General features: G+C 46.7%; 1 protein-coding gene and 1 non-coding gene across 2 annotated transcripts; one reads left to right on the top strand and one right to left on the bottom strand.

Moving 5' to 3' along the window:
• Window positions 1-1,180: 1,180 nt before the first annotated feature.
• On the bottom strand, window positions 1,181-10,000 carry LOC118097883 (galactosylceramide sulfotransferase-like). Its single transcript, XM_035141173.2, has 2 exons — window positions 8,961-10,000; window positions 1,181-3,751 (listed from the first exon to the last, which is right to left on the bottom strand). Exons 1-2 carry the CDS (start codon window positions 9,062-9,064, stop codon window positions 2,611-2,613), a joined length of 1,245 nt encoding a protein of 414 aa, XP_034997064.2. The 5' UTR covers window positions 9,065-10,000; the 3' UTR covers window positions 1,181-2,610.
• Window positions 7,467-7,569, top strand: LOC118078972 (U6 spliceosomal RNA). The gene has a single exon (XR_004691380.2). It is a non-coding gene; the product is annotated as a U6 spliceosomal RNA (small nuclear RNA).
• Window positions 10,001-13,569: the final 3,569 nt, after the last annotated feature.

Here is a 13,569-nt window from a genome sequence, read left to right as displayed (position 1 = left end):
AGGTGGATTTGCAACTGGTTGACTGACTGGACCCAAAGAAAAACTCATTCATGGTTCCTCATCATCCTGGACGAAAGTGCCAAGTGGGGTGCTGTCCTGGGCTCGTCGTCATTCATCGTCTCTCTAAGCAACATGGATAAATAAATTGAGGGGTTGCTCATCAAATTTGCAGACAACACCACATTGGGAGGGGTATCTAATGGTGCAGAAGACAGAATTGGGATTCAATATGACCTTAACAGATTGGAGAACTGGCAATGAATTTCAGTAGGGACAAATGAAAGGTTCTCCACTTAGGCAGGAAGAACCAACTTCACGAATAGAATACATGTGAAATAGTAATACATGTGAAAAGGATCTAGGGGTCTGAGCAGACCACAAGCTTGACATGAGTCAACAATGTGATGCTGCAGTAAAAAAAAAAAAAAGCTAATGCTATCCTAGGCTTCATCAACAGATGTATAGTGTCAAGATCAAGGGAAATAATAGTACCATACTACTCTGCCTTGGTCAGGCTTCACCTGGAATCCTGTCTCTAGTTCTGGCCACCACAATTTAAGAAGGCTATTGACAAGCTGGAACATGTGCAGTGGGGGGCAACCAAGATGTACAAGGATCTGGAAACCAAGCCTTATGAAGAATGGTTGAAGGATCTGGAAAAGAGGAGACTGAGGAGATAGGATAGCCATCTTCCAATATCTTAAGGGCTGTCACATGGAAGATTGAGCAAGCTTGTTTTCTCCGTAGGGTAGGACCCCATGCAATGGCATCATGTTACAAGAAGGGATATTCTAACTGAACTTTCTGGTGGTACAATTTGTTCAATAGTGGAACGGATTTCCTTGGAAAGTTGTAGGCTCTCCTTGGAAGCTTTTAAGCAGAGGTTGGAAGGCCATGCTTTAGATGAGATTCCTGCATTGCAAGGGATTGGACTTAAACATTAGAACTTCAGATTTTTCCAGTTAGCTTCTGTGCTGGTGAACAAGAGACTACTAGTGTTAAAGGGTTCTTAACCAGAGGTGGCAGAAGACTGCTTCAGGTCAGTGGTTCTCAAACTTTTTCTCTGGGCCACACTTTCAAAATAAAAATTTGCTTGCAGCACTTAATTGTTAAAAAAATACATTGGAAACCAAAAATAGACAACAACCAGCAGTACTTGCTTTATAACATAGAACACAACTACTTTATAATATTATCATGGGATATCCAGGGAGTATAAAACAATGCAGCTACATAATAACATGAATATAATGATAATCAAGCCTCTTGCATATGTCCCTCAAGTAGGTATACAAATTCAATCAGAGACCTGAGCTTGTTTTTAGGTCCAATTTGAGAGAAACATATCAGCACAAAGAAGCCTTTCTCTTTTCTGATCTTTTATATCTGAAAATCGCTGTTCACAACAGTATGTCATGGAGAACTGTAGAAGAATAGCCAATTCTCTTTGGCCACCCAAGAGAGGCTTGGATGCTGTCTCTGATTGTATAGCAGAGCACTAGATTGAAATGGATCGAGGGTTTTATCCAGGAGAATCTGATATTTGCATAGTTGTAGAGTCTACAACTAATCCAGAATGTGGCAGCTAGACTGGTGGCTGGAAGTGTCCGCCAGGGCCATATAACACTGGTCCTGAAAGACCTACAGTACATTGGCTCCCAGTACATTTCTGAGCAAAATTCAAAGTGTTGGTGCTGACCTTTAAAGCCCTAAATGGCCTTGGCCCGTAATACCTGAAGGAGCATCTCCACACCCATTGCTTAGGCTGGACACTGAGGTCCAGCTCCAAGGACCTTCTGGCGGTTCCCTCACAGCGAGAAGTGAAGTTACAGGGAACCAGGCAGAGGGCCTTCTCGGTAGTGGCACCCACCCTGTGGAATGCCCTCCCGTCAGGTATCAAGTAGCTATACAGTGGAACCTCAGTTTATGAACACCTCGGTTTATGAATTTTCGGTTTATGAACGCCGCGGACCCATCTGGAACGGATTAATTCACTTTCCATTACTTTAAATGGGAAAGTTCGCTTCAGTTTATGAACGCTTCAGTTTATGAACAGACTTCCGGAACCAATTACACCCATGTTTCAGTTTATGAACGCTTCAGTTTAAGTACTTCACGGACCCGTCTGGAACGGATTAATCCACTTTCCATTACTTTCAATGGAAAAGTTCGCTTCAGTTTATGAACGGTTACTCCGCGGACCGTCTGGAATGGATTAATCCACTTTCCATTACTTTCAATGGGAAAGTTCGCTTCAGTTTATGAACGCTTCAGTTTATGAACAGACTTCCAGAACCAATTGTGTTCATAAACCGAGGTACCACTGTATAACCTTTAGAAGGCAGCCCTGTCTAGAGAAGCTTCTTAAAGCGTAATGATTTATTATGTTTTTATATAGGTTGCAAACTGCCCAAACTGGGCTCGGGCAACCCAGGGTATAATTGTTAAGTCAGAAAGGATCCCTAGGATCCTTTAGCCCAAACTCCTGCAATGCAGGAATCACACCCAAGAGAACCAAGAGAAAACAAATGAGTAAGACAGCTGAGGTCAATGGATAGAGAGGAGAGCAGGATTGCACCCAATATCCCCCAAATAATAGCCAGGAACCCACTAAGGGCGCATGTCCCTTCCGTATTGCCTGTAATAGAGGTAAGCGTGATACTGGAGTTCAGGCAGGATGATACGGAAGCAGCCACTGTACTGGGCATACGTGAGGTTCTGTTTGAGGCTGTAGCCAAGAATGGTGACACTGCCCGGCTGCCAAGGCCGCAGCTCATCAGCCATGCGCTCGGGTCCGACAGGCTCCCCCGACAGGCACCTAGCCCCCGTCTCCCTCAGCAGCGCATGGAAGGCGTCCAACTCCCTCTTCATGCGCATGTAGCCATAGCGTTCCACCTTGCGCCAGAAAACGCCCTGGAAAAACCTGTAGATCTGCACGTCCAACCAGTTCCAGGCCTGGATCTTCTGCACCAGCGCCTTGGGCAGAGGCTCGCCCTCTTTGTGGCGCACATTGAGCCTGACGTACACCAGCTCTTCCATGTCCAGCCCGAGCAGCTCCCTCGCCAGGAGGAGCGACTCGTCAAAGTGCTCCGCGATCATCACCAGCTGAAAAGTCCGATTCAGCCTTTCCAGCTCTCCCAGCCACCGGCCACTCGGCGCTTCTTCCTGACTCGCGTTCAGGCCTAGGTCAAAGGCCATGGGGTTTTTGGCCAGCCCATTGCCAGCGTCCCTGGCATCGTAGTAGCGAGCCGACGCCTCCAGGAAAGCCAGTAGCGGCCTGGAGTGGTTGGCCAGCGTCTGGAAGGCAGGCACGACGTTGCGGTAGTAGTGGAAGACGGACTCGAACGTCTGAACGGGGTGGCGCAGGATCGTGAGGAAGATGCTGTGCGGCGGCATGACGGCCTGCACTTCGCCAACCGCCAGCCGCATATGGCTGCAGAGCAGGTTGAAATGGGTGGCCCCGGTGGGGAGGTCCTCCACAAACGTCCTGGAGAAGGCCTCTGGGTAGGCAAACTGGTAGGAATAGAGGGGAAAGGCCACAGTCAGGTTCCGCCGCTCCCCAGCCCGGAAGAGGATGTTCTGCACTGTGCTGCCGCCTGTTTTGTGGGTCTTCAGAAAGACGACGTTAAGGACCCCCGGCTCTGCCAAGCCCGTCTTCCCTTGCAGCTTCTGAACAGCCAGAGAGCGAGTGGATGCGTTTTTCCGATGCAGGCTCTGCAGCTCTTCTGCAGGGCTGATCCGCAATACTTCTCTGCAAGGTAAGGTTTAAAAAAAAGGTAAAGGACTCCTGGACGGTTAAGTCCAGTCAAGGCTAACTATGGGGTTGCAGCGCTCATCTCGCTTTCAGGCCAAGGGAGCCAGTGTTTGTCCACAGACGCTTTCCGGGTCATGCAGCCAGCATGACTAAACCACTTTTGGCGCAACAGAACTGTTCGGGTTTTTGCTAAATTAGTAGCGTGAGAAACCATCAGATTGCTTCTTCACACAATCAACTCTAGGACAAGCAATTAACACTGGGCAGAAAGCCAAGGTCTACTTCTGCCTTAGTAACTGCGCTCTCATTGGTTGATATCAGCACTGTGACCTGTTATCAGAGAAAGCTAGCACAGTACGTGGTGGTGGTGAGTGTGGTCAGTGTAGGAGGAGAGGTACTGTATCGTTGAGAGAGAGACAGAGAGGAAAGGATTTATTTTACTTTGTTTTGAGTTCTAAAGCTGTACATAGAAACTCTGGATTTTCTTTATTTCAATAAATCCTGTATATAGTTTTACTCTGCGTCCAGACGTCTAGTCATTTAAGTTACCGCCAGAAGCTTCCGGAAAAACCTGCGCAAACTCTGCTGTGTTCAGGCTGAAGTTACACCTGACACTTAAAAACACTAAGAAGAACACCATGACGGAAACCAGAGCGCATAGAAACACTGTTGGATGGCCACAGGCTTCCTACCACTGATCGCCAAATTGTTGTAAAATTTAAGCTGGTTCCTATGAACCCAGAGAAATGGATCTTGACCCAGGGAGAGCTCAAGGATCCAGGCAAGCAGACGAATTTAAGCGTCTCCTGCCCACCAAATAACAGAGACCAAACCAGGACGTACGAAGCAAGGCACTTTTATTTTCGCTGTTGCAACAGGGTCCTTCCTCTCACACAGGAGAACAAGGAAGGAACCCCAAACAAAGGTGTCCTGTCCTTAAAAAGAAATTTGAAATTGGTTTCAGCCCACCCCCCAGAAGCATCATCCATATGTCACAGAAGGGGTGTAGCCCAAGACCGCTCTCCCTAGATTCATCATAGGTACATCATGAAAGGGGAGGTCTGGTGGCAGTAATCTGAGCAGTCTGGACCCTGCCCCCTGCCCCAAAACCTAATCAACAAAATTGAGAGATATTTACATTTCCCTGTTTCCCAGCCAAGTTAATCACACCCTTTTGTCTGGCACTCAGGTATCAGGATGCCAGGGTTATCATTTTAATTCCTGAGACAATGAGAAGGTTCCCCCCCCCTTCTTCCTTGCAGAGGAATGCCAGGTCTGAGAGAGTCAAAATGGTGTCAGTCAGGCCTATCTTCCTGTGCTGCTCCAGACATGTTTCTGTACATTCATGTACATGTTTTATGAACAATTATTATATATATATATGACCTTAAAATTCTTATAACATGGGTATCTGGAAGCTGGGTAAACTGGGTTTCGCACGAAGAAATTGCTCCTAACAACAATTTGAGCCCAGGAAAAGAGCTGGTGTGAACTACAATGCTCTCCAGTAGTTTACTAGTAAAGGTTAAAAAAAAAAAGGTAAAGGGCCTCTGGACAGTTAAGTCCAGTCAAAGGCAACTATGGGGTTGCAGCGCTCATCTCGCTTTCAGGCTGAGGAAGCCGGCGTTTGTCCAGAGACAGCTTTCCAGGTCATGTGGCCAGCATGACTAAATTGCTTCTGGCGCAACGGAGCACCGTGATGGAAACCAGAGTGCATGGAAATGCCTTTTACCTTCCCCCTGCAGCAGTACCTATTTGTCTACTTGCACTGCTAGGTTGGCAGGAGCTGGGACAGAGCAATGGGCACTCACCCCATCACACAGATTCGAACTGCTGACCTTCTGATCAGCAAGCCCAAGAAGCTCAGTGGTTTAGACCGCAGCGCCACCCACAAGTGTACCACAGCAAGAGGCCACAGCAGCACAGTTACTTTGGCACAACCTTGGGGTAGGGATCCTTGGGGTATAAGGATATTTTTGTAATCATCGGTCTAGTCGCTTTAAGGATAATGTATAAGTAGGACCAGCCTTGCGATTACTTTATATCACCCTCTGCCCCTTGGTGATGGGCAAACGGCCAAACTCCTTGCTGTACGTACAGAAATGATCTGAAGCTTGTCTCAGGTGGGTTAGAGAGAAAACTTTAAAATGGAAAGCGTAATGCTGGGGGTCAGCAAAAGAGGTTTAAAGACTCGCTTGAGGCAAATCTTTAAAAATGTGATATAAACCCCGACAACTGGGAAACACTGGCCTGCGAGCGCTCCAGTTGGAGAACAGCCTTTACCAAAGGTGTCATGAACTTTGAAGATGCTCGAACTCAGGACGAAAGGGAGAAGCATGCTAAGAGGAAGGCACGTTTGGCAAACCGTCACCGTGATTAACTCCCGCCTGGAAACCTATGTCCCCACTGTGGAAGGACGTGTGGATCCAGAATTGGCCTCCACAGTCACTTACAGGCTCACTGTTAAAACCGTGTTCATGGAAGACAACCTTACTTGGCTACACATGATCGCTAAAGAAAAACAAGAGATAAAATGTTTCTGGCTCCTAGGTGAAACAATGCCACGTGTTACAGTTCTGTGCTCTGCTAGTAACTGGGAAATGCCTTCAGGAGGATGTGTGCTAAATGCTCATAAACTAGTCCCTTGTGTACATTACAGGCCTTTGACAATCCTACCTGGATACTTCCGATTCCCCGTATCCATGATAACATTGCAGTTTCTTATAGGGCAAGATACCCTGTGCATCTCCATTTCTATTCCTGAAAAGCCTGACAGTCCAAAAACAGCTGGAGACCGAAGTTTTGGAAACTCTGGTTTAATCAATCTCTTGGTTAAGCAAACCCTTAGGCAGAGGATTTTGGAAGGCTTATCACACAGCATGATTTCCATCTATTACAACTCTTTGGCCATGGTGGGCTGATGGGAGATGGAGCTTACCAACACACATTTCCTACCACTGATCTACTGGAAGCCAGGTAAACTGGGTTTCACATGAAGAAATTGCTCCTGACAGCAAGCTTCTATTGCTCTCCTCCGCAGACAGAAATTTGAGCCCAGGAGCAGAGCTGGGTGAACTACAGTGCTCTCCAGTAGTTTACTAGTATTGTAATTTACCCTAAGGGGAAAGGGTAAGAATAACATCTCTTTTTAAAAAGAACCATTTTATGCCACTTTAAGAAGAAGAAGAAGAGTTTGGATTTGATATCCCGCTTTATCACTACCATAGCTGCCAAGTTTTCCCTTTTCTCACGAGGAAGCCTATTCAGCATAAGGGAATTTCCCTTAAAAAAAGGGTTAACTTGGCAGCTATGATCACTACCCGAAGGAGTCTCAAAGCGGCTAACAATCTCCTTTCCCCTCCTCCTCCACAACAAACACTCTGTGAGGTGAGTGGGGCTGAGAGACTTCAGAGAAGTGTGACTAGCCCAAGGTCACCCAGCAGCTGCATGTGGAGGATCAGAGACACGAACCCGGTTCCCCAGATTAGGAGTCTGCCGCTCTTAACCACTACACCACACTGGCTCTCTTAAGCTAAATGGGGAAGTGATCTGTGAAACTTTAGCTTCCGACACTGCCCTCTCCCCATATTCAGATGACCCTATCCAGGCAGGGAGCTGTGTCGCAGAGAGAATGGTGGCACACCCAACACAAGGCTTGTTGTCCTCATTACAATAGCTGCTGCTTGCATCTTCATTTCATTTACCTTGAGACTGCTACTTGCATCGGCAGCACTTAGACTAAAATTAGAACGATACAGAGATCAGCGTAGCCCTTGCACAAGGATGACACACAAAGATCACTGATATATATATATCAGCGGTTTTTAACCAGTGTGCTGTAGCACCCTGGGGTGCCATGGGCAACACTGGCCTCTGTCCCTCTTTCCTTCCCTCCCTCCTCTGATGCCCTCTTGCTTCTCAGCCTCCCAAAAGCTTGCACAGCTGTTTGTTGCAGCTACAAGCTCCCCAGGCGAATGGTGCCTCTGGGGCTGGCCAGGGGGTGCTTCCCAGGCCCCTGTGGGCAGTGTGAGGAGGCACCTCTCTTTGGCGTGGGGGGGGGCAGCTCAGAGATTGGGGCGGCAGCAGCGGCTGCCCAGAGGACTCCCAAGGAGAGGGGAGAGGAGGCTGAGGGAACCCTCCCCAAGGGAGGGTGTTTGAAAAGGGGTGAGGGGCTGCCAGCTCTACAGGCAAGGAGTGACATAACTGGGCTCCTGAAAGGTGCCACAGAAAGAATGGAGTTGGTAAAGGGAGCCATGGACCCAAAAAGGTTGAAACCCTTTGAGATATCTATCTATCTACCGTATCTCTCTCTCTCTCTCTCTCTCTCTCTCTCTCTCTCTCTCTCTCTCTCTCTCTCTCTCTCTCTCATATCTATCTATTATCTATCGACTGGAAGTTTGGCGGTTTTAAAAAAAGAAACAATACATTGCTCATGGATCTAGTTACAGGTAGGTAGCCGTGTTGGTCTGATGTAGTCGAAACAAAATAAAAAAATTCCTTCAGTAGCACCTTAAAGACCAACTACGTTTTTGTTTTGGTATGAGCTTTCGGAAGTGTGCATGCACACGAAAGCTCATACCAAAATAAAAACTTAGTTGGTCTTTAAGGTGCTACTGAAGGAATTTTTTTATTTTGTATCTGAAGAAGTGTGCATGCACACGATTGCTCATGGAAAGATCGAGGGGGTAATGAACAGACCTAGTGATAAATTAGAGCCTTTTACATAATTGCTGGGCCAACAACCAGCTCCACACATGCACCAAAAAGAGAGCATCTCTGGACACTTGGAACCGAAAGTTTCAGAGTGCCCAAAGGCGCCAACAAACCAAAAAGGCAGTTTAGCAGAGGGCAGCTGCTAAGGATACCTCAATACCAAGGGCTAATTTATTTCTCGGTCTTCTTACACAAGGCTTAATTTCTAATCATGCCCTGAACTGCTTTGGGAGGAAGGCAGGGTAGGGATGTCTTTATTAAACGCACACACACAAAAGTGAGGATGGAAGACATTTCTTGCAGATTGGCAACCCTTCCCTCTGGGGCCAGATTCAAGGAGCTGGCTGTGGTTATTCAAAGACGCTCAAAGACGCGTCTCTCCTGCGTTGGCTCCGAACCCCTTTTTTTCAGAAATCAAGCAGAGAGGTGAGCAACGGTACCAAGACAGTTCGCTCTGCAAAGCTCCCTTGTACCCCATATAACCAATACTCACTGCTTGGTCAGTTGCCTGAGGAGGAGCAGCAGAAGTAGGAAGATGGCACCTAGGAGCAAGGAGCGGTGTCTCCAGATGGCAACCGAGAGGCAGAAGCAGTTCATCTTCAGGGCAGCGGTTAGGCAGGGCAGCACCCACTCTGGAATTTCAGGGCCCGGGGTAGAGGCTCCCCACGCTCAGTGCAGCTCAGCTCCAAATAGTCACCAAATCACGCTTTTCGTCCAGTGGCCACGTAAGCCTCTCAGTCAATGGGTGCCTTACCTCGCCTCACCTCCCTAAAGCGGCTCAGAACTTCCACAGACTATTATGAGATACGAGGCAGCCAAACAAGCAGATGGAAGATCTGACGCGTCAAAGTCTACCGGCCTCAAGAGAGCAGCTGTTGGGCACAAGGGGCCGAGGCTTCTTAAGGAGGGGGACCCATATTCAGACGACAGGACAGCAGCCCGACCCCCTTCGTAAGAAGCTAAGGAATGCCACATCTCACCCGACTGGTGCAAGGCAGTACCCCAAACCTATTAACTAAACTCAGCCGCTTGCCCCAAGTTTTGAATAAAATGCAGATAAGAGTTGCAAAGGAGGAACACGGCCTCCATGGGTGGGGAGGGTTTCGTGTTATCTGGAAGGCATCAGAAAAGGGAGATGGGCAGTTCAGGGAACAGGCACCCCAAGTCCTGGAAAAGGTGCCCTGAAAATAATACCTGCAAGGGACAGAAATGACTTCAGTAAAAACAACCACCCCAGAGTGCTGAGATTTTGTGGGAATCAAAAAAGGTTGTTTATGCATGCTACTACCTTGGTTTTCGAACAGCTTAGTTCTCAAATATTTTGGCCCCTGAACGCTGCAAACCCAGAAGTGACTGTTCTGGTTTGCGAACTATTTTTGGAAGCCAAACGTCCAATGGGGCTTCCGACTGGCTGCAGGAGTTTCCTGCAGCCAATCAGAAGCTGCACTTTGGTTTCTGAACGTTTTGGAAGTCGAACGGAGTGCCAGAATGGATTCCGTTCGACTTCCAAGGTACGACTGTACTGCGGCCCGTGTTTTGTTAGCCCCAAAATTGAAAATGAGCGAGGTCCCAACCAAAGAAGAACAACTTAAGTTGACAGAATATGCACAACTCGCAGACTTAACATATAGAATAAGAAATAGATATATAGAATATATATATATATATATAGATAGATAGATAGATAGATAGATAGATAGATAGATATGATAGATATGATATATAGATATATATAGAGGGACCCAGGTGGCGCTGTGGGCTAAACCACAGAGTCTAGAGCTTGCTGATCAGAAGGTCGGTGGTTTGAATCCCTGCAACGGGGTGAGCTCCCGTTGCTCGGTCCCAGCTCCTGCCCACCTAGCAGTTCGAAAGCACATCAAAGTGCAAGTAGATAAATAGGGACCGCTCCGGCGGGAAGGTAAACGGCGTTTCCGTGCGCTGCTCTGGTTCGCCAGAAGCAGCTTTGTCATGCTGGCCACATGACCCGGAAGCTGTCTGCGGACAAACGCTGGCTCCCTTGGCCTATAGAGCGAGATGAGCGCCGCAACCCCAGAGTCGGACACGACTGGACCTGATGGTCAGGGGGCCCTTTACCTTTACCTAGATATATATAATAATATATATTGGATAAATATAATAGATATCTAGAATATAGAATATTCTATATAGAATAAGAGAACAAGAAGAACATATGTTTAAAGAAGATTGGAACGCATTTATTGAATATATGGAAAATAACTGTGTACAGCTGAAAACGCTGGCAGCATGAAGATAAATTCAACAGCGTAAACAAGTTTTGATGGATGCAATAATGGAATACTGAATGGTATAGTTTCTGTAAAATATGCAGGGATTTATGGTGTGCAAAATGAACCGTGGAAAGAGAAGAAGGGAAGTCGTTGATATCCTAAGGATATTAGAGTATTTTAAATTGTAAAGCAGAAAATTTAATAAAAATTATATATAAAAAAGAGAGATTTGGTGTTTGGCCCTCCAGACTCCCAACAGCCCTAGCTAGCATGGTCTGGGAGAACAGGGCCTGGAGCCCAACAGCAGCTGGGGGGGGGGGAGGTTCTTGTCACGGGTTCCCCATTCCTGCTGCCGAACCCAAGCACCACACCCAGTTTCCACCTTCATGTCAGCACAAGCTTCAGGATCCCACAGCTGCATAGCTCCCTGAACCGATTCCGATGCACATTTTCAAAACACTTCAGAAGCTTCTCGGTAGTTTAAAGCTGACCCAAAGTCCACAGGCAGCATTATTATCAGTTTTACGATGGGGTAGAAGGTTTTGTTGACAGCTGCACAGATTATGATAGCTAGGAAGGGGCAAGCAGAATATAACAGAGAAGAATGGCATAAAGTGGTGGAGGAGATACTTCGATGGCGTTTCCTGCTTGGCAGGGGGTTGGACTGGATGGCCCTTGTGGTCTCTTCCAAGTCTATGATTCTATATAGCTATGAATGATAAACGAACATGTGTGCCATTAAGGTAAGACAGGGGGAATATGCAGGAGAAATTATTTCGAGGAGGTATGGAGGGCGCTTGTAGAATTTGTACCGTTGAAATGGAAAGGGGTCAAACTATCGCAAGAGGTGTTGAAATTTTGGGAGGTTGGTTACAATGGAACGGTCTCAGGGGTGGGGTGCTCATTTTTATTCTTATTTATGATGATTATTTTGTCAAAAGAAAATTAAAGAGAAAAAAGAAAAAAAGCCTGTCAGTCGTTTAGACCCCCCGACACACATTTCCAGCTGTTGTTATTATTATTTATTAAAATTGTATACAGTTGTACCTCTACTTATGAATTTAATGCGTTCTGAACGCACATTCGTAAGTTGAAAAAAATGGTAAGTCGAATCCCATAGGGATGCATTGGGAGAAAAAAATCGCAAGTCGAAGCAAACCTATCTAAAAATTCGTAAGTAGAAAAAATCCTATCTAAACCGCATCCAAGATGGCGGACGGTGCTCCGTAGAGTTATTCGTAAGTAGTGGTACCACTGTACCACCCTATACCTGCAGGCCTCAGGGCGGTGCACAAGATAAAATCTCAACATAAAAAAACACAGAATGCACAGCTGTAGGGATGCTAAGAGACTTAGTGGCCTAAACACAGCACAAGAACGCGCTCAGGGAGAAGCGGAGCACGGCAGCCCTCCGATAAAAGATGCTACGTGTTTGAATTTCGAGAACCGAACTGACCTGTGCTGGGTCCCATCTACGTGGCATTTTCCTCTCTGCGCTCTCCCCTGGCCTCCCACTGTGGAGCAACACACCCACTTCAGGATTACAGATCCCAAGGACATGTTTAATGCCAGCATCAAGCTGCCTTAGCAAGTTCTCTCGAGGTCACAAACTAGAGAAGCCAGCGGGAGAGGCCTGCCTTCTGTGGTTTGTTAAAAAAAGAAGATTTGGGGGGGCGGGCGGGGACTTGCTTTCTGTGATTTCATGCAGTCCAGTCAACCAGATGGGCTGAACAGGGTCTGGATTGAATCCCACCTTTGTTTCGCAGATTGTATGCGTGAAAACACCCGGGTGAATGAATGCTCGTGTGTCCAAGAGGGGAGGGCAGGGCACACAGCTCTTGATCTGCTCTTGCCTCTCATTAACTATATCTTCTTTTTCTTTGATCACTTGTGGCCGAGTAAGACTGTCTTCCGTGATCACGGTCTTAACAGTGTGTCTTTAAGTGACTATGGAAGTCAATTCTGGACCCACACGTCCTTCCCACAAAGAAAATATGCGCATCTTATTTTGAGCACAGCCTCATGAATGGTTTTTGATGTTTTAAATAAATTTTATTTTTGCATTTTCTATTTCGCATAAACAAATGAGTTACACACATACAGTGGAACATCGGCTTACAACTACCTCTGTTTATGAACGCCTCCGTTTACGAATGCCGCAGCCCCGGAAGTGTTTACATCCAGGTTCCATGGCGTCAGATGCGCAGAAGCAATCTGTGCAGCATGCGTGTAGAAGCGCTCTATTGGCGCTTTGCGCACGTGCAAAAGCGTACCTCCGGGGAGCGAATGCCTCCATTTACGAACGCCTCCATGGAACGGGTTGCGTTCGTAAACCGAGGTTCCACTGTAAACATATAAGATATTTCTGACTCACCGCCCCCAATTGTGGATCTTAATGTAACGATTTACCCCTCTGCATCTCTATCATAACTCTATTTCTTATAAATCCTTTGTCAATCCATAGTACAATTCTTTACTACTAGTTCTCTGTCAATCCTACCAACGTATATACAGGTAATTGTTTGCAACAGCTTTTCAAATAAATTGTAAACTTTCCCCATTCTTTATTAAAGACCTCCTCTTCCTGGTTTCTCGTTTTTCCTGTAAGCTTTGCCATCTTGGCAAAGTTCGCCAGTTTTGTCTGCCGCTCTTCTTTGGTCGTAGTTGTACCATCTTTCCATTTCAGGGCTAAGAGACTTCTTGCAGCTGTGGTCATGTATATGAATAGTTTTGTCTTGAATGGTTTTTGGAACAAGTTACGAAAAGAAAAAAAGCTTGCAGGACTTGTTTGCTTGCAACTTGAAACTAGACAGCTCATACTATCTGCTTCACTTTTGCACTGCCCAGGAATTT

Source organism: Zootoca vivipara, chromosome 16 (assembly GCF_963506605.1).
Source record: "Zootoca vivipara chromosome 16, rZooViv1.1, whole genome shotgun sequence".
Lineage (NCBI taxonomy): Eukaryota > Metazoa > Chordata > Lepidosauria > Squamata > Lacertidae > Zootoca > Zootoca vivipara.
The sequence above is the reverse complement of the archived record's forward strand: the minus strand, read 5'-3'. Positions and strand labels throughout refer to the sequence as shown.